At 48.1% G+C, this 22,053-nt stretch overlaps 2 protein-coding genes across 2 annotated transcripts in view; one reads left to right on the top strand and one right to left on the bottom strand.

The window, feature by feature from the left end:
* LOC146839300 (uncharacterized) overlaps window positions 1-22,053 on the bottom strand; it is a 250,346-nt gene that overhangs the window by 68,434 nt on the left and 159,859 nt on the right. The gene's annotated exons all lie outside the window — the stretch shown is intronic.
* LOC146839301 (uncharacterized) overlaps window positions 1-22,053 on the top strand; it is a 133,894-nt gene that overhangs the window by 90,241 nt on the left and 21,600 nt on the right. Inside the window, exon 3 of the mRNA XM_085651330.1 lies at window positions 4,775-4,923. Coding sequence (XP_085507456.1) covers window positions 4,775-4,884 — 110 coding nt within the window. The 3' untranslated portion in view covers window positions 4,885-4,923. The remainder of the gene's footprint in view (window positions 1-4,774; window positions 4,924-22,053) is intronic.

Below are 22,053 nucleotides of genomic sequence, written 5' to 3'. Positions count from 1 at the left end.
TCTAATTAGTGCCATGCATAAATGGATGAACAAGATTCCTATTATCCTACCTACAGTCTGTTGAATTTGGGCTTGGCAAAATCAGCTGCAAAAGAAATTCCTATTGAGCTTGACTTTATTCTGTGAAGTAACATGAGAGGTGTTAGGAGTCAGTACTCTTATCTTTTTTTTCACTTGCATTGTGAGGTAGGGTGTCGGGTTTGATCCATGGGGCTGTTGCTTCTGGCTCCAAGAGCCCAGTGCCTAGAGCAGGGTTCCTCATAGTACGGCCTTCATTGGCGGCCCGCGGACCTTGATCGATGACAGTACACTCCCTTGGAGGGAGTAAGCAGGGAAGATGGCCGCAGGAGCAAACGTTGTAAATACGCTACGTATTCACAACGTTTCCTCCTGCGGCCATCGTCTCTGCTTACTGCTTGCATCTGATTGGCCTGCCTGCCTCTGACGTCACACGAAGCTCACGCCCTTTAAAAGTCAGCTGTAACTAGCACTAGTTACAGCTGACTTTTAAAGGACCTTTCGGTGAGCTTCCTGTGTCCCTCTTCACGACGTCCATCCTGCCCGCAGCCCTGGAGAACCTTCACAGCAGCGCCTGCACAGGTATGTTTATTTTCTTTAATCGTTTGTGCGCGAGACCTGGGATACGAACGAGCTTTTTAATATAGCGAAGCCATGCGACCAGGAAAATTTGTCATGTATATTTTCCTACATTTAGTCCATATGGCTCCTGCGCGCAGCCTCCCCAAGCCCCTATAACTGTGAGCGCATGCCCCGGGGACGGCCTCTAAGCCTCCGAGTCTTCTCTCTCTTTCGGTCTCGCTCCTTAGTTAGGGAAAACCAAGACTTCAGGTAACAGGTATTACCCTCTCTTTCCTCCTTTCCTTTATTTGCTCCCCTGTGAAATGGATCCAAAAAAGAAAACATTTTTGCTGGAAACGTCTTTTTCTGACACCAGTGCAGCCTCGGGGTGGAGAGAAATAAAACATCCCAAATGTAAAAAATAAATAACTAATTAAAGCAAGTCAGTGGTTGCAAGGTGGCCAGATTGATGTATTTGCACCTAAACACATTAGGCCACGTTACAGTGTTTGCCAGTGAAGTGATACTTGTGTTTTCTCCTCTCTTTGAACAACATTGTTTTCCCTGTGTGGGAACGTGCACCTTGCCTAGAGGTACTGAATGGGAATTGGAATTGGAAAACGAAATGTATACAGCGTCTGTGTGTTTACGAATGTGGTCTTTTTAAGCCATACCGCCTATGTTTTGAAAGGTTTTTTTTTTACTCTAGCTCCGCCCCCCACTGATCCCGCCCCCACAGACTCCACCCCTATCAGTGCGGCCCTCGGCCACTAACCACACTGTAATTTTAGCCCCCGACTGAAAGTTTGTGAGTACCCCTGGTATAGAGCTTCGCAGAGAGGTTAACATGGCAAAGTGTCTTGCATTTGGAATCGTATTAGGTTTCAGGAGTGTCTGTTTTTTAGGGGACTGATCAATTGCGGCTCGCAATTCTCGGAGGGGGGGGGGTAACATAAAAAACAAAAAATGTACCTGATCCCGATCCCGCGCCAGTGCCACCTCTGTCTGTCTGCAGTTCCTCGGCCGGTCTGGACTAGGATTGCAGGAAACAGGTCTGGGCCGGTCAGGAGCAGGAACAACTTCAGACTGCGCGGCAAGTGTCTCACTCGCAGTCGCAGCCAATCCGGACGCTGCATTAGCAGCGCCAGGATTGGCTAGGGCACGAATACGGCCCGCCCCTAATAGACTGGGGAGCTGCGACGGCCTCTCGGGTTCCCCCCCCCCCCCCTTCCTCGCTTACTGAGTATGGTAGTGGCTCACAGTGCGCATGTACGGGCTGGTCACAGCCCAAACCCAAACATGCGCACTCGCCGCTATCAGTGACAGTCTGTCACTCAAACTGTGTTGAGTGCTGCCGCAGCCCCGCCCCACTCCTCCCCCTTCAGTGGATTGCCGCGTGCGTGTCCCAGCAGCACGAGACTGTGGAGTTGTGAAATTGCTTCATTTGCTTCACTTGCACGAATTTAGGGGGCGCTGTGGCTAGTGGGGCTATGCCCCTACGCCCCAATGGACGCACCGCGGCTGGACCTGAAAGGCTCTTTTGGGGCAAAAGAGATACAAATGTTTTATTTTCAGGCCTAATCACGCGAAGACGGTCCCCATAAATTAAAAAGATGGATAAATGTGACCTTGTGTATTGAAACTGGTTCTCGTGAAGCGCTCCGATACTTGCGGATCGAGTTCGCGCTATGTAAAACTGCAAAAATACAACACAAACGTTCTTCAAGGTGGGCTGGGCTAAGTATTTTCTGTCAGTGTCATTTTCGGATTTGGGAAAGGAGGTTGCACTAAGCGTCAACACCGGGAACCTGATCCGTTTCAGGGGCAGAAAACTGCGCTAGGTCGGGGAATGTTTCAACGCTCCTAATGAAAGAATGACCCCTGAATGTTACTCATGTGATGAATGAACAACATGGCTGCGCGGTGGGCAGGTTTCAAATGTCAAAGAACCTTTTACATTATTTTATAGCAGAAGTACATTTTAAGTATATAACACTTACGACACTGATTAACAGACATAGAGATTTAAAGACCAGATACAGGGAAACGGTGTATTAAAGTTGAACACTCCGGTCACATTAGACGATAACACTCAAAACTCAGATCTGTTCCGGATAAGATACCTTCATTCAACCATGCATCTCCACTTGGTAAGAGTGGATGTGACCTAACTGCTAGAGAAGTGGATCTCATTGCTGGGGAAGCTGGTTCGAGTCTTGGCAGGGACGCTCAGCATCCTATAATTCTGGCCAACTCACTTAATCTTCCCGAGCCTTAAGAAAAGTGAATGTGTCCAGCTGTAGCGCAAATGGTGCTCATGTAAAGCGCTCTGATACCGTCAGGTCTACTTTACTCTATATAAAACTCCCCCCCGCCCCCCCCCAAAAAAAAAACTCTTTCACATTAATGTGTTCGTCAGGTTGCAACCCTGAAGCACAAGCACGTGAATTGTTCTGTACCTACTGGAAAGTAGTGAAAGTGAAAGTGAAACGCAGAGCAACACCGGATATAGTAACCCGCATAAACTTAGACAGTGCCCCATATCAGTGCTGTGCTGTGGTATAATGCCCTTGAACATGTAATGAAATATAAACAAGTGATGGGTGGAATGCCTCATTTCATCTCAGCCCCTGGTAATTATTCAGGGCCAGCATTACTGTACATCATTTGTACCTTGTCAGACTGTTGATTACTTCTCAAAGCTCTTGCAAAACAAAGATCTGAATGGCTTTTCACCATTGCACCATAAACATATGCTGCTTTTCTTGACTTGGGAGAGTTTTATAAGGAACTCTTTACAGGATACAGGAGCTGACCTCGGCCTGTCTCATCCCAACCCGGGAAACCCTTTTAACTCCCTTAATTCAGCTTGCAAGTCAAATTCAAAGGTGGGATTTGGAATAATTTATTTTACCAGATAAATGTGAGAAATGCATGCTAATTAGCTGGTGGTAACAATTAGTCATTTGTTATGCAATTGCAAGCCTTTAGTCTCTTAATACGGGTGTGATTAATCTTCCAGTCCAAAAGTAAGCTATATATTTCCCAAATATTTCTCAAAATAAATATCAGACTGCAGAGAAAAATAAGATTTATTTTTGTAACACCTAAGTGTGTTGAGGGTGAGAGCCACTTTGTTCCTCCTTGCCAAATACAGAACACAGTTTATGTGCAGTCTACTTTTTAAAAGTTGCACCAGTAGAATTCGAGTTAAGTGTAATTCAATGTGTTCATGCACGTGCTGCACAGACTCCAACATATCAGGTGGCAACATCAGCATCACAGTTTAAACCCTACGAAATATCAGACACTAGGAACATACTCAATTAGGTCAAAGCGCAAATAGTGTACGCATTTAAATGTGTCAGTTGTGGGTGTCTTTGCTGTGTCTTTTATTATGTTATTTACAGCCCTGATAAAGGTCTCGCATTTACACGAGTTTAAGCTATTGGCATTGTAAATGACAATGCCTTATAATTATGTTTTAAAAACGAAAAAAAAATAAAAGGCATTGTCATTTGCAATGTCAATAGCTCAAACTTGCGTAAATGCGAGACCTATTGCATAGCAAATGCTTGTTTTAATTGAGATTTTTCCGAAAGCATATGCCCCCCCCCACGACCCCCCCCGTCTTGACTTGTCTATTTATTACTTTGTTTAGTGGGGATGCCAGCAGGTCTCGCATGGGCGGAGCCTCTTAGCCCCAACGTCCTATACAAACACCTGACTGAATCCACTGCAAGATCAAATGGAAAGTGTGGCTTCCAAAGGGCCATTCATGTTCTTTCCAAGTGTGACCTTTTGGGTAAAGGGATCACTGAAACCCTCCTGGGCATTTAGGCGCATTACAAAAACCCAGGTAACATAAAATGAAGAAAACATGCAAGCGCTGGAAAGATTGCATCCTACAATGCCTGCTGCCGGTACTATGAGACTTCCATGAGGCTATGGTTCCCCACAGAAAGGCAGGATGAAGGCTCCACCATAACAGAGCCAGGCAAACCAGGGTGGTTTTACAATGGTTCATAAAACCTTTACAAGATTTTCAGTTTAATGCTTTGGTGCCCATCCTCTTTTTTCCAAAGTGATAGCTTGAACTAATTGTGTCACACATCCTCGCTGAACAATAGGTTTTCGAGCTTTTGACTTTATTCCATAGGTTTGTAAAGAGGAATTCTTTTTATTTTTGTTTCAGCTGACGACATTAGCTGTGGTTCCAGAGGCTGGGCAGCTTGTGTGGCAAAACATTGGACTGGGCAGCTGACATGTTACCTGTGGGCAGTAGGTGAAAGTTGGCTAATGTGATGGTCTGTGAGATTCGTATTAAGGCTTTTTCCTCAAAAGGTGAGATTGTATGATAGGTCAGAATTGGTAAACCATAATATAACCTTAACAGGCAATCATGTGCAAAGCAGCAGGGTTGTGTACCTTTCTAGGTCGTTCCCCCAGACTTTAGTCGTTTGTTGTCAAAGACATATTATATACAGGAATTTTACTTAGCATGGGCTTTAGGCAAGCCCATTTCTTATCATTCAAGACCTCTTGGATACACTTTAGTTTATACTTATATGTGTATGTACTTTGTGGGCGCTGGAGATCAGCCCTAGGACTTGTCTGCTTTCGCTTAGAGACTTTGTTTTCTGTTCAACTGCCTCTATTTAACTTTCTTGATAGAAAACGACCAGCAGAGGTCAGTAAAATACCAGAATCACTTTAACATTCTCTAGATTTCAGTCCATAGAAAATGTCTTCCACGAGCACCCGTAGACAATAATATTTATTTCAAATCTTGTATTTTCAGTGATATGACCACCGAAGGCCCTGATCTTATATTAAAAACAGAGCTTTGGACTAAACCATTTCCCGCAGAAAGGGAGTATTGCTCTCCATGTGTTTCCATACCTGGCGTGTCACGCAGTTTGGCGCTTATTTTCCCTCCATGTGAAAGAACAGTGTATGTTTCAGCCCCAGGCTAATGTGCTGCAAAGCTAAATACATATAAGGTCCCAAAGGCGAGCCCGATTTCATTGCAGTGCTTGTTTTTTTATATGGGCGCCTATATGGGGTAGCCGCAGGCTAGAAAGCTGCGGAAATGGTGTCCAGCTGTGAGTTTAATGCCCGCATCTGAAGGAGGGGGAGGCAAACCTGCGCGGCCAACAAAGCCTCGGAGGCCCTGTGGGAACAGGGGCCGTGGGTGAGCCTGAGGCAGCGGTCGCCTGACCTCGTCGATCGCTGGCGTCCCCCTCCTCCATTTCATGCTGCGGGGGCACGCGCCCACCCTGCAGGACGCTTTGATCGACCCCCGAGACCAGCAGCTGCGGAGCCGAGAGCTGCTGTGGCCTGTGGAAGAGACGTGGACCAGTAAGACTGGGACCTGCCTGGCTGTGGCGGGCTGCTAAACACTGGCCAGCTCGAGAGCTGCTGTGGGCTGTGGAAGAGACGTGGACCTGTAAGAGTGAGACCTGCCTGGCTGTGGCGGGCTGCTAAACACTGGCCAGCTCGAGAGCTGCTGTGGCCTGTGGAAGAGACGTGGACCAGTAAGACTGGGACCTGCCTGGCTGTGGCGGGCTGCTAAACACTGGCCAGCTCGAGAGCTGCTGTGGCCTGTGGAAGAGACGTGGACCAGTAAGACTGGGACCTGCCTGGCTGTGGCGGGCTGCTAAACACTGGCCAGCTCGAGAGCTGCTGTGGGCTGTGGAAGAGACGTGGACCTGTAAGAGTGAGACCTGCCTGGCTGTGGCGGGCTGCTAAACACTGGCCAGCTTGAGAGCTGCTGTGGCCTGTGGAAGAGACGTGGACCAGTAAGACTGGGACCTGCCTGGCTGTGGCGGGCTGCTAAACACTGGCCAGCTTGAGAGCTGCTGTGGCCTGTGGAAGAGACGTGGACCAGTAAGACTGGGACCTGCCTGGCTGTGGCGGGCTGCTAAACACTGGCCAGCTTATGATTGAGGCCGAGGCCTGCATCCTGCCCGACACTAAGGATATTCCTACGTGCTCCGGCTACAGCAACAGGAACTGGGGTGAGTGCTCTGCCTGTGCCAGCATAGACCCTGATTGCAGATCTGCCTCTGCGCTAATGAGCGCGCTGAAGATAGACCCGCAGCGAGCTGCCATTGGTCGCCGGGGCCTGCACAGCACGAGGCCCGCAGATACCCAACAACAGTACATTGGCACCGGCTGTGAATGATCGTTCTATAGAATCCCGTGGCCTCCCCATACTGTCCAGTCCCCTACCTGCTACATCAGTATGCTGCCTACCCTTCATTAACACCCCCCCTCCATTTAGGAACACAGGCCTACTGCATTACACGGGGGGATGGCTGCCCACCCGGGGCGCGCTCCCCTGAATGACTAGGTCTGAGCCCACTGCCCGATTCCCCTTCTATCCAAGCGGGCAAAAGCGGGGGAAGAGAATAGGAGCTCCACCACCAAAAGGGAGTGGATTCTAAAATAGGTGGCGCTCGAGAATGAAGACCTAGAGGCCCGCAGCCGAAGGAATACCATCTGCATCTCTGGTATAGCGGAAACCACCAACATGGGACGACCTGAGGACTTCGTGGAGCAACTCTTTTTATCTCTCTTTGAACTCTCCAGCTTCTCGACGATCTTTGCGGTGGAGCGGATGCATCGCTCCATGGGACATCGTACCCCTAAAGGTGCCCCGCCACGATATATCATAGCCGTCTCCTCAATTTTAGAGACCGAGATACAACGCTCCGGATGGCCCGGGAGAGGGGGCCTTTGCAATACCAAGGCTCAAATATCTCCATGTTCCCAGACTTTACTCCAACTGTACAAGAAGCTAGGAGGAAATACAACGACGTGAAAAATACACTTTGCAAACTGGGCTTTCACTACTCAATGCTTTACCGGGCTCGCTTGAGGGTGGACCACGGGGGGATGCACGAAGATTCTTGACACCAGCTGCTGCAGAACCCTTTTGTAAAACTGTCCATGCAGGATCCCCCGTGGTTAACCGTGCGACCCCGGACCACGACTGACCTGGGGGTGTGAAATTCCTGAGATGTAGCTACATGAAAAGGCCTGACTTTGAATAGAGAAACGGGAGCTTTCGAAATTACGGATAGATGTGCCAGACACGGCTGTTTATGGAATTGCACCCAGCCTCAGGTGCACCAGGCGACTGCACCACACTAGCATGTATGACCGTTCTTTATGGGACTGCCGGTGTCTGAAGTGTCGCCACGCCTTTATGCTATACACCAACCTTTATTACTTTGGGTTATGTTTTTTTTTTCTCTAACTGGTTAAATGGGATTCACTGGATGTTCTTGATTCTGGTGTAGGTGGGGTTCTGTCGGGGCTTTTCTTCTTGAGATTCAATTGTGTACTGACGTTGCACATCACCCTCAAATCCACAATGCCTTCACCGCCACATATTGTCTGGGCTTAACGCCCGAGCTGCATTTTTATAATCCTGCTACATAGTATGGCTAAAACAGTGGATCTATCGGCCGTTTCATGGGCCATACGTGGTATCAGTAACCCGCATAAAGGGAAGCAGGTATTGTCATATCTTAATAGAAACTCCATTAAGATTGCCTTCCTTCAGGAAACGCATCTCCTCCTTCGCCAAGAACTGGGGCACACATCGCTGTTTTTCACTTTACAGCTCATATTCTCAAGGTGCCTGTATACTAATCGATAGGACAGTACCATTCATTTGTCATTCCCACTATTCAGACCCAGGAGGTCAGTACTTGTTATTGGACGGAACGCATGGGGACATAAGCATTTTGTTAGTAAATATTTATGCTCCAAACATTGACGACCCTGACTTTTATCGCGACCTCTATTCCCGACTAGATGGTTTCGAGGTGGACCATTTAATAATTGGCGGCGACCTTAACATGACACACTGCCTGCAAACCGACTCCACTAGTGCACAACCATCAGATAAACCCCGGGCTAGGGTGGTATTTCTCCATATCACTGACGACACCTACGCACTGCATGACGTATGGCAGACTTATCACACCACCATCCCCGGCTTCACGTTCTATTCGGCGCCACACTCAGTTTGGTCAAGTTTAGATTATTGGTTTATGTCAGCTGCCGCACACGTGGGTGTCTGAGATCACTGTGCTTCCACAGACACTCTTTTGAAACTCCGTATCCCACATGGATGCGGCTAGGAATACAGCTGGCGATTTCATGGCAATGCGCTCCGGGACCAGGTGTTCCGTAGTGAGCTGCAAAGCTCTGTCCTTGAGTATTTCGAGATCAACGCCGTAACCATGTCCACACAGGCCACACTGTGGAAGGCCTTCAAGGCATATGTCCGGGTAGTATGTATTTCCAAGCAGGTGGGTGTTCTTCGGGATATCTGCACTCAACTGGGCCAGGTAGAGGGAGAAATACGGGACTTGGAGCTTAAAGCAATAGCCGGTGGGGATCTTCGGTTGATAAACGGGTGCCGCTCCTGTCTGAATACCGGGATTTAGCAGAGAGAGAAATCGCGTACATGGGTAAACATGCTCAGGCACGTCGCTATGGAGAGGGAGAGAGACCAGGCCGCACACTTGCACGTATACTGCGCCCCAATAGGTCGCAAAATTACATGGCGGAGCTCCGAACTGAGCATGGGGAGACTGTCACGGGTGGGTAACGTATCATGGCTAGATTTCAATCGTATTACCAGGACCTGTACGCTTCTCATACCCTTCATGACCCAGATGCAATATTTTCATATCTCAGCGATGCTATGGCTTCTAGATGGACAGAGGCAATTTCTGTGTGAACCGCTACATTTAGAAGAAGTGACACAGCCCATCGATACTTTAGATGGGTCCAAGGCCCCTGGCCTGGATGACCAAACTGGGGTCTTCTATAAAGCTTTAAAGCAACAGATCACCCTGCACTTTCTGGCGTTATATAACAAGGCCACAACGACTGGCTCCCTACCCCACGCGCTTCGTGACGCGGTAGTGACACTGCTGTTGAAACTTGGCAGGGACCCTAGTGATTGCACTTCATACCGTCCCCTGTCACTACTAAACTTAGATAATAAAAGTTTGGCTAAAGTACTAGCGACCCGACTGGCCCTGCTAATGGAACAGGTTATCTCCCCCTGCCCAGTCTGGCTTTGTTCCAAACAGATCCACCTCTCTCAATCTCAGAACCATCTTTGCGGTGCCCAATACAATTTCCCCCTCCATCCCTGAGGCAGTCGCCCTCTTGGATGCAGAAAAGTTCTTTGATCCTCTTGAGTGGCCTTTCCTCAGGGCTGTTTTGGGTGAACTCAGTATCCACCCCATTCATCGCATTAATCATGCTCTTATACACCAACCTAATGGCCTGGCTACAGGTAAACGGCGCCCTGTCAGGTGCATTCCCGATTCTATGTTGCCCCAGACAGGGGTGTCCGTTATACCCCCTCCTGTTCATCATGGCAATGGACCCCCTGGTGGACTACAGCTCACATACGGGCCCCGTTTGATGTCACTATACGCAGGCGTTCCCGACTTTGGCGGAGCTTTTTCGAGTCTGATTCAAAACCTAAAAATAAAAAGACATCAGAACAAACGAGGATCTTTCATATACGGATCTCCATGTAGGAGTTATTTTGTCAACAATTAGGCTATAGATTCATCCAATACGGTTTGACAAAAATATATAAAAACGAAGATTGAGCTGTTTGCCCTTCCCGAATTCACAAAGGGTTATTTGTGCAAATATTAACTGTCCTGAAGATGGTCTAACGGACTTCTGCCACCAAGACCGAAACGTCGACACCATCATCTAATTCCGTATTATTTGATAATTACAGCTGATTTCTTTTCATTTATGAAATTAATCTCTGTTAAAACTACCTGGAAATAGATGTTTTTTGATGAAATGTGGATTTAAGTTAACCCATCTTTCATGTTACACTGCCTGAAATTTATTGTTCCCTTGTGTATCCCCCTTATCTTGATTTTGATTGATATATAAAAAGACTTGTGTTTTATTCACAATTCATTCCCGTGTGTGTACTTTTTCATCTTTCATAACATTTATTGTATGTGTAAAATTGATCTAAAATACACTTTCAATCTTAATAACAAAGAAATTGAACTAAGTAACTTCAAGTAAAATCCCTTGTTGGCAATCTCACTATTTCACTATACGCAGATGACATCCTGTTTTTTATTCGGATCCCCCATCTCAATCTCCCCCCATTTATGCAGGCGATAGCGCGATTTGGTGAACTTTCTGGCCTTTGCATAAACTGGGTAAAGTTGGAACTGTTTCCACTAACTGAGGTGACTCGTCCACCACCTGCTGAGTTCCATCTTAAATGGGCCGTGGATGGTACAAAGTACTTGGGCATATACGTGACCCAACTCTTCTTTTGTGTACTTCGCGGAGCCCTGATACAGCTTATCTGGGCAGGGGCTCACCCCCGTATTCGGTGGGACACGCTTACACTCCCTCATGAGCGTGGAGGCCTTGAGGTGCCAGATCTACACTTTTATTACTTGGCAGCCCAGTGCCACTACCCATATCACTGGTACCACCCAGATGCCAGGATACCTTACCTGCGCCCGGAAAGAGTGCTGTTGGAGGGAATTCTACATTCTCAGATCTTACCCAAGGGCATACCACTAGGTACCGAAGACGTATAGACGGTATCCACCACATGCTATGCATGGCGGCGCCTGCGACGCATGTTGTGGGCGGGCACTGTATTCCAATGCATTCCGGATGCATGATAACCCTTTACTTCTGCTTACCCGGGAGAAAATAGTATGGCGTACATAACACCGGCATAATATGCACACTATGGGGGACCCGTTTCCAGATGGGCATATTGCGCCCCTGGTAGAAGGCCCGTTGTATGGGGATGTGTCGAATATGGACCGTTTTATTTTTAGGCGCGTCCGTCACACTTTGAGATTGCTTGTTTCCACTTACCTATTACCTATTACTCCCTGTAGATTTCTCTCCATTAACATTGATCTTGACAGACACTGGAGGAGCCCACATGACCTCAAGAATATACCAAGCGGGTGCATGAGACATGGGCAACAGAGCTAGGGGTGACGATAATGGATAAAATGTGGACATGTTGCTGTACACAAACACTGTGCATATCAATTAGCCAGCGACACAAACTCTTACACTTTAAATGTTTGCACCGTTGCTGCCTATCGCCAGCTGCACTTGCAACATTTGACCACACCAGGCCTGACGACCGCATGAAGTGCACAGGAGAGGGAGCGGACTTTGCGCACCTCACCTGGACGTGCCCAGTTGTGCGTGCCTATTGGGTAGCACTGCCCGAACAGATCTCGGCCATGACTCATTGTCAGTGAAATCGCTCTCCCACCCTTGCAGCTCCACCATTAAGTGAGGCCTCTCCTGAACCCCTGCACTCCTGTAGTGTTTGGTGTTCGAGGCCCTCCTCCACCCGCAGGTTATACCTGTGCCTCATCCCTGGTGGTCCAGTGGACCCTGACTCCTTTCTCTTGCTCCGCTTTCTGCCCCTTCTGCTCCGTTTTTCACCCTTTAGCTTTTTTTCACCCTTTCACTCCTCTTAGCACTATTCTGCTTTCTGCTCCGCTTTTTCACCCTTTGGCTCTTTTCACCCTTCTTGGCACTCTTCTGCTTTCTGCTCCGTTTTCCATCCTTTAGCTCTTTTCACCCTTTCACTCTTCTCAGGACTCTTCTTCTGCTTTCTGCTCCGTTTTCACCCTCTATTCTTCCCACCCTTGTACCCTTCAGATCTTTTTCTTTTCTTTTTTCACCCTTTCCAGTCCTTAATTTCCCCCGTTATTTCCCACCGCTGCTGCACCCGTGGCCCCTGCCCCCCAGCTCAACCAGCTCGAGCCAGTTCCCCTCCCTGCTCCGGCCTCCCAGCTGTCCAGCCCTCCCCGACCTCTACTTAATGGCGGCCGCTGCGTGTCCGCGCGCCAGAGGCAAGCCCGTCTGTGCTTGTCCCCGACCAACGCCAAAACCCCTGGACCTCCGCACCGCCAACGCTACAACCCAGCGGCACTCCAAGCATTCAACACAGGCCGCAACAACAACTGCAAGCTAGCCTCACCAGCCGACACCCACGGACCCTTCAGCTGTCAGTGCTGTCGGCACACCTGCAGCACCTCCAGGAACACAGACCCAGTACAACCCGCCCGCAAGAACACAACTGAACCGAAAACCCTGCAATGCATCCTCTCAACGTCCAATCATTCCACAAACACGCCACCGAAATCTGGGGCCTCCTCGACAGCACCACCCCAGACGTAGCATTCTTCACCGAAACCTGGACCAACACCACCTCGGGACACGAGGAATCGCCATCGTCCACAAATCCATCCTGCGCCTGAGCACGCTCCCTGATGCGCCCACAGACATGATGGAACACCTACACTTTAAGATACAGGCCAGCCTTACCACCACCCTCCGAGGAACTCTCATCTGCCGACCCCCCCGGACCCCGCGGACCTTTCATCAACTCCATCACAGACATCATCTCCCCGCAAGACATCGCATCCACCAACTACACCCTGCTGGGAGACCTCAACTTCCACCTCGACAACCAACTAGGCCCCAACACTACATCCCTCCTGGACGACCTCCACAACATTGGACTCCGCCAGATCGTGACCAAACCCACACACTTAGCAGGACACACCCTCGACCCCCTCTTCACAACAGGAAACGCCATCACTTTTAGCCACACCACCAAACTCCCGTGGACAGACCATTGATGCATCCACTTCACCTTCAGAACACCCACCGCCCACAGATCTCAGCACCTGTTCCCACGAAGAAACTGGACAAAAATCACAGACGACCAGCTCACCTCCTCACTCGGCAACTCGACCCCAACCACCGCGGAAGACGACGACCCCAACACCGCAGCCCAAACCCTGCACAGATAGATCTCCGGCAGCGCCGATACTATAGCCCCCCTCAAGAAGAAGAACAACACACACGCCAAGAAAGCCAGATGGTTTACCACTGAACTCCGAGAGACCAGACGCACATGCCGCCGCCTCAAAAAGGCCTGGAGGAACTCCAAACCCACAGAAGCCCACAACTTCAGAACCGGCCCCAACGCCCACCACCAGCTCATCAGAAATACGAGAAACACAGCGATCGAAGACAGAATCTCCACACAAGCACACAACAGCAAAGAACTCTTCAGCATCATCAAGGAGTTGGCCCAACCCACCAGCGAGTCTACTGACATTCCTCCCTCACAAGACCTCTGCAACAAACTTAGCACCTTCTTCCACCACAAAATCGAGAACATCTACGACAACTTCGACGAAGACAACCAACACACTGAACCCTCACCAGCGACCCCCGACACACTGAAACCAACGATTGGCAGCTGGACAGCCCTCACCACTGACGACACACTGAAGACTATGAAGTCAATCCACTCCGGGGCCCCGACAGACCCCTGTCCCCACAACATCTTCAACAGAGCGGCCGACGCCATCGCACCCATGCTTCGCCACACCATCAACCGCTCCCTGGCAACCGCGTCCTTCCCCCGACGACTGGAAACACGCCGAGGTCAATCCCCTCCTGAAAAAGCCCTCGGTGGAACCCACTGACCTAAAAAACTTTTGACCCATCTCCCTGCTCTTAATCCCAGTGAAAGTCATCGAGAAAGATATCAACAGCCAACTCGCCACCTTCATCGAAGAACACAACATCCTCGACTCCTCCCAATACGGCTTCAGAAAAAACCACCTGCGGAGTGCCCCAGGGATCCTCCCTCAGCCCCACGCTCTTCAATGTCTACATGGCTCCGCTCGCCCCCATCATCAGAACCCATGGACTCAACATTGTTTCATACGCAGATGACACCCAACTCATCCTCTCCCTATCCAACTAACCCACCGCAGCCAAACACAACTTTCAAGAAGGCATGGAAGCTGCCGTCAAATGAATGAAAAGCAGCTACCTACAACTGAACATCAACAAACAGAAGTACTCATCATGGGCCCACACGCCGACACCTGGAACGACACTGGGTGGCCCCCCGCCCTCGGAAGCCAACTCACCCCCCCCCCGGACCACTCACTCAGCCTTGGAATTATCCTGGACTCAAAATGGACCGCTAGATCAACTCTGTCGCATCATCCTGCTTCCACACCCTCTGCCTCATACGCAAGACCTTCAGATGGATCCCCCTCAAGCACAGAAAGACATCACTCGCGCCGTAGTCACCGGCAACGCACTCTATGCTGCAATAAACAAAAACATCACCCGCAAGCTACAAAACATCCAGAACACCACCACGAGACTGGTCCTCAACCTGCCAAGACATTGCCACATCTCCCAACACCTGCGCACATCCACTGGCTCCCCATTGAGACTAGAATCACCTTCAAGGTCCTCACCGATGCACACAAAGCCCTCCAAAACACCAGACCAGCATACCTGAACAACCGACTCAAATTCCACGCACCCCAAAGGGCCCTACGATCAGCCCAGCTCTCCTACGCCGTGGTCCCCCGCGCCAGAAAGACCAGATCAGGAGGCCGCTCCTTCTCCTCCCTCGCTGCCAAAGCCTGGAACACCCTACCACTCCACTTCAGACAGACAACATCAATCTCCATCTTCATGAAAAACTTCAAAATGTGGCTCTTCAAAAACCCCCTCCTTGATGGACTGGAACCTGCACCTCACCTCCTCCCCAGCGACCCTTATGGGTGAGTAGTGGCACTTTAACAAGCACATGATTGATGACTGACACTGAACTCACACCAGATATTCGAATGCACACCTACAGCCCCTTGCCTCATGCCCAAGGGATATTTGGTCACCCTTCCGTGCCTACCTGTGGTCTATTGAGCCAGACACCACTGAGCGAGGTCCCACTTGAACATACTGGCCTGACTAATGCCCTATGTGAGGGTTTCAGGTATGCTCCTAGGCTACCACTACTATGGCCTGGAAACGCATGTACACTTCAAATGCTCAACTGAATATGGAATATTTAGCCATTGAATTTATTGGTGATGTGATTATGTCTTCATTCTCCTCTCCTTCGAATGATGTGCAAATGTTGTGCTTGTTAATTTGTCAAATCAATAAAGAAATTAAAAATAAAAGTGTGGAAAATCTTCACATGGGCGTGTTATGGCTGTGCTATTGAGGACTGTCTGTTAGATGGCTTAATGACTGAAAAGCACTTTATGTATAGTAGATCTTTGTAAGTTTTTCCACAAAAAGAAATGTAAACATATGCAAATGACAACAAATTAATACAGACCCAATGTAATCAACACTGTTACAATCCCCCTCCCCCCTACTTCCCATTAATGGAAGACATTCTCTCCAAAGAAAAAGAATTCACTCTGTGACATAGACATGCTAGTGACCTACATCCCGCAAATCCAACAGCGTGTTATTAACCTCACCAAGCTCGTACCCTGGTTCAAACTAGAGTTAAAGGAGGCGAAACTTGCATTGAGTTGAGACTGGCAGAAATGAGATGATGAAGAGAGGAAAAAACTAATTAATAACTGAACTTGCAGAATATAAAGGCACAACCTCTACATGCAAAGTCCTCTCACTGGGCTATTAAAATCTTAGGAGCAAATAATAAAAAAGCAATGTTTTGATATCCTGAATGATTTGTCGTCCCTAGATAAAATCAGAATTACCCTGTTTCCTATCGAAGCATTCTGTAACAATCGAAATACTTATTAACAAAAAAGTTGATTAAAGATTGAGCTAAAGAACGATGATGGATCCAACCCAGATCTGTGACTGGGGGTAGCTGTCGGAAATGTTTCAGCGCTCCATCCATCATCTCCTTGTGGTTGCTTTGTTCGTCCTAAGTTGGCAGGGTATGCCCAGACGTGGGTCACTTGCTCACTTTGCCACTGGATTCAAACTAGCCTGGCTGATGAGGGGTGTTACCCTGAAACTGGTCCCAGGATGCTTGTTTCCCGTCCAGGGAAGACCTGGCTTGGCTGTTCCGGCTGAACTGTTCCCATAAGGAACAGGGTCACCACTGATTTGCATATGGCCAGGTCTGAACTGGGGTGGCAAAATGAGCTTAAGAATGATGATGGATTCAACCCAGATCTGCGACTGTGGGTGAGTGTCTGAAAAGTTTCAGCTGTCCGTCCAACATCTCCTTGTGGTTGCTTTAAAGATAGTATAAACCATTACAGCAGCAGTAATTCTGAAGGTGAGTCTGAAAAGAACTCCATCACCCTGTCCTTTTTTGAAGAAATAAACAAGCTCCATGAATTTATGATCAAAGTCAAATCCGGCTCACCAACTGACACTTGCCCTCCAGCAGTCATAGAATCTCTGACCTCAGCAATCAATCAATCAGCATTTATAAAGTGCACCCCAAGGATATCTGGGCGCTGAGGGTGCTGTGTCTCAGTCGAAAAGCCAGGTCTTGAGCAATCCCCTGCAGAGCGTTTTCATCAATTCAGCCGCTCAAGCTATCGCTCCATGTGCGTTTCAAAATGCTGTAGAGCTCATGTTACTGAAAAACCAGGGATAAGTCCCGGATATAACGAAGAATTATAGGCCAATACCTCTGCTCCCTTAACCTGCAAAAATCTTACAATCTCACGTTGCTTAATAGAAGTGCAATCACCTTCAGTCCACAAACTTTCTCCACCCCCTCCGAGCAGGTTTTCGTCCGATGCAGGAAATCGGTCATCCTATCTTAAGTTGATAATTTAAGATTGGATGATAATCTAGGAATCATCTCTGCTCTCGTGCTTTTAGATGTGTTGGCCGCCTTTTGCGACGGTCGACCATCACATGTTGGTCAACCATTTAGAAGAAGCTGGCTGTCAGGACTCCGCCCTGGAATGGATTAAATCCTTCCTAGCTGATTGCTATTGGGTAGTTAATTTGGCAAACCGTACTGCAAGTTCAACCACCGTAGAGTGTGGGGGTACCCCAGAGATGATTATTCTCTGTAATTTATGAGTTGACCTATTGGTGAAAGAACTGTCTTCAAGAGGTTACAGACTTTATAACTACACCGACTCTCAGTTGTTAATTTAGTTAGGCAGAATGTCAGCGTCACCACTCCAGTTTCAAAATATGCAATTTGATGATTACTGAGGTTGAATCGACTAAAACTGAATATGGACAAAACTGAGATTGTAATTCTAAAGAATAAGACAAATCATGGGAACCAACGTTACTCGCCAACAAAAATGAGATTGTTACCGGAGCCTAAACCTACGGCTAAAAGTCTGGGAGTGATAATCGATAACAACGACCAGCAGTAGGATCTAAATGCATATTTATAATGAAACGTCTTAAGAAAATACCTCCACTGCTCATCACTTTAGGCAAGAAAAGCAACAGTGGTGGCCATAGTCCTATATGGATCGTATTATGCCGACTAGGTATATTTAAGATTATCCAATAACACCATTCATAGACTACAAGTTATTCACAGCGAGGCAGCTTGTTCACCTTCTGAGGTGGGCACACGTCACACCTATACTGAAATAGCAAATCCACTCTAAGACCCTCTGCCTCAGCCCTCCCCCCCCCCCCTTCAACTCCGACGAAGCCTGACCTGCACCAATTTAGAAAGGACCTCAAGACCTGGCTCTTCGAATGACCCCAACAGAGCTGCTCATCCCCCCCCCCCCCCCCCCTCCAGCACTTTGACACCCTCATGGGTGAGTAGCACGCTCTACAAAACCCTGATTTGATTGATTGAGAGGTCTGGCCACTCACTTCATTGCAAACCAGGTGGAGATGCGTACACCCGTACAAAACTCATGATCTCCCTTGAATTTACTTGCTATTCCGAAATTACAGAAGATCAGATCAGGTGGACGCAGCTTTGCAGTACAAGCACCTTCCATACGGAGCTCTCTCCCAGCTAAATCCAGTAGCTTCAACTGTTTTCCCAGAAATCTGACAACTTACAAGCCTACTCATACTACATTCTTCCCTGGTTTGAGTTTTTTGTCTCCTCTTTTATGTTGTCTTCAGTTTCTTTCAGCCTATCGGAGATGTTGCCTCTCTTTGTTAAGGTCTTTCTTAAACCAAGATCGGGAAGGGATACTTCTTGATTTCTTGAGTTTCAAAGGGGTGACTGTGTAGAGGAGTTCTGCCATTTTTGTGTTGTAGTGGGTGGTGAGGTCATCACCTTAGAATTTGGGAACTGACTAATGCTTCTAACTCTGCCTGGAAGATTCAATTTATGTTCCTCGCCCAGTGCTTGGGTCGGGTATTTTGGGGGTGGGCCTTTGGTTGTATGGCATTGAGATTGAAAAGAATTAGGTGGCGGTGAGTCCAGTCGGTGTTCTGCTTAGAGATGATTGCATCAAGGGTAGGGCCCTTGGTATGAGTTTGTTGGGTGAGATCATTCGCTCCCAGGAGGGTGGATAGGGCTTGTACTCTTGGATCATCGGCATTATTCAGGTTCAGGTCTCCTAGTAGAACGTCTGTTCTGCCTTTGAGGGAGTTTTGCGTTAACAGCTTTGTTAAGTCCTCAAACATTTTTCGTTTTTCACCAGGAGGGTGATAGATGACATGAAATCTCATAGGGTTGGGGCCTTTGGAGGACAGCTGAACTCCTAAATATTCAAAGGTAGGGTATTTCGTGTTGTTTAAGCGCAGATAGTTTTTGTGTATGATGATTTGTCCACCGCCAATGCGATCCTAGTGGTCGTACTGAGGAAATATGAATTTTGTGATCAGTTATGTCCCCTATCGTAGACCCCAACGGCTCCATGTACATGCTATACGTACATGTATGTTCCCTCTTGCTCCAGTTTTGAAGACGCAAATATATGTGCGTCCACCGTCAACATGTCCTCTTTCAGATCCACCATGAATGGGTCAGATATTCCTTTCCTAAGTATGAAAGGCCACCGACTTTATGTGGTTCACTTTCCACATTTTTCAGATTCAGGCGAGTAGGCCCGAATTCTGTCATCAAGCCTTTTCCTGCCTTCTGCCTCTGAAAGCTCCAGTCTGAGCCTGCATCTGTGACCATGAACTTTGTCTCACTCCCTGCGCGGCTAACGGTGCCTGATCCAGCCCGTCGCCTGCCAAGAACTGTATTTCACCTTCAAGATTATCTCCTCCGCCCCTCATCCGATGCATTCCTGTCTAGCAGTTTAGGTAAATATTCCTCCAGCTACCGTGCAAAGGGGCCAGGCCTCGCTGTCCTCATGCAAGTAATTCATAGCCCTGTTACCATGGAATATTCCTACCCCCTCGCATCTAGTGTAGACACTTAGACGCTTGTACACGCACTAACAGTCAGTATAGTCAGTATAGAATAAGATTCTATCCTAAGAGACTTCTCTTTTTGGATAACGCAGTTCTTTAAACATAGGATATTAGATATGATTTGGGATTAGGTTGACATAACCCCAGACTTCTGTCTCCACATGTAGAGCTAAATGTCAAGTCCCTTTCTCCCTCTAGTTGCACGTCAATCACACGTCATGCGGCTGCGCACGCATCTCTGCCAAATATTTCTGCTGACATTGCAGGATTCTCTTATGGATCCACCCACTTGTGACATCATATATAAATGACGTTGTCTAGTTACGCCTATTCTAGTTACGCATGCATAGTTTATTCTGTCTTATCAGTTGATACGCCTACTGCATCTGTTTTACTGTAATGCCTTTTCTATAAAAATGATTACCTGTCAATAATATATGCCCTTCCTTCCTGAATTTTCGTGGTGATGGAATAGAACGCCAACAATTCGAATTGTGTTCCTTTGTATAGGAATAAAGCCTTTTTAAACCCTCTAATACCACGGATTCTGCCTCTCATTTTACTGAGTTATTCTTAATAGACTTTACCGCATAAAATTTTTTACCAGTAACGAAATATTTACCACAGTACGAATGATTGAGAAGCCCAGTGGGCCGAGGAAATTGATAAAAGAGGATGAGTGGTCGTTCAGGGAGGTTTCAGTTCGAAAGCAGATGTCCTGTGCCCTAGGGTGGTTTCGGCTATTTGAGTGGCATGCTTGACTGCTGACTGACTGTTTAGTAGCATGCAGCAACGCGTAGGTAGTGATCTTGGACCAGGCTGACAGGGTTGGATGGTAGTTATTTGGATAGGCTACCTCGGAGGGCGAGTCGTGTTCAGGGTTCTACTCATGCCAAGGAGGCCCGGGGTCTTGCGGTGCCAAGGTTGGCTCAGGGCATTGTCATACGTGTTGCTCAGCATTTCAGCTTCCCTTTGCGTCATTTCAGTCGTGGTACATCTATGTTTGAGTTGGTGATGGATATAGGAGATAGTTTGTCTAGGGGTAAAGGATAGGGGATCAGAGTGTAAGTTTGTGGCAGGATCATTGTTCGCCATAGATGCCTGAAGCTGGGGCAGAAAGTAGGTAATCTTTGTGTTCTTGCGTAGTGACGAGATTTCATCCAGAATAGTGTTGATTTAGAGTTCAAGTTGGGCTGTTCTAGGGATCAGTTGAGTGGCGGTTGGGTCAGTGATAGGAAGTGATGTGTGATGGAGCTCATCGGAGTTTGGAGTGGAGGCTAATGCAGGAGCTGCCCATGCAGGTAAGTGCGGTGGGACCGGGTGTAGGGGATTCGACAGACGACACAATGGAAAATTATTTACTTAATTTTCCCTTGGCGTCTGTCGAATTCCCCCCCTCCTCCCCTCCCAACCCAGACCCTCCGCTCTTACCTGCACAGGCCGCTCCTGGGCTAATGTGGTATCCAACCTGCTGTGGTTGGAAGACTGAGGGGATTCCGGTGGGATAGACAAGTCAAGCTTGGCAGTGGGGGTGTGCCATACAGAGGGGGTTAGTAGTTTTGGTATTGAATTAGAAGCTTCAGTGCATCTGGGGATCAGAGAGGCTGTAGGGGAGGTAGAGGTGGGGGCAGTGCGAGGGGATTGGGAGTAGAAGGTTCAGCGAGTAGATGAGGGGGTGCATGGGTGAGTTTTCTGGGAAAGGGTTGAGGGGTGGTGGTGGGAGGGAATGGCATGGCGGCGCAGAGAGACGGAAAGTGGAAAATAAACAGGTTTTGTTCAGTGGCTTGGAGTAGGATGTTCCCATTTCTGTAAATGGTTATGGACAGTTCTGCGCTAAAGTTCTGGGATAGGGATCTAGTGAGTTTAGATCCATAAGGGACGTTGGCAGTATTAGTTACATGAAGGTGATGAATGAAGGCTTCTCTCCTTTTAGCGGGTTTTTAGTGTAGAAGATGAAGTCCATTTTAAGGCCTCCGTGTGTTGGACTGAAGAAGATGTTTGTTATTAGTGTCTCTGGATGTTCTTTAAGGATTTTGTGTTTCTAGTTTTTAGCGCCATGTTTGGAGAGGTTTCGCATAAATGAGTTGGGGGCGTATCTTTCCATGACGGTGCTGCGGCAGGATAGAAAATATACAGCCACAGCATAGGTAGGATATCCATATCAGCATGGCCTAGTAGACATCGAAAAGGCAGGGTCACTGCTATACGCTCAAGGTAGGATAGGAGGCAGCATCAACTTGAGATAACAGAATATGTACAAGATAACAA

Source organism: Triturus cristatus, chromosome 4_1 (assembly GCF_964204655.1).
Source record: "Triturus cristatus chromosome 4_1, aTriCri1.1, whole genome shotgun sequence".
NCBI lineage: Eukaryota > Metazoa > Chordata > Amphibia > Caudata > Salamandridae > Triturus > Triturus cristatus.
Note: the sequence above shows the minus strand (reverse complement) of the source record. Positions and strands in the feature narration are given on the sequence as shown.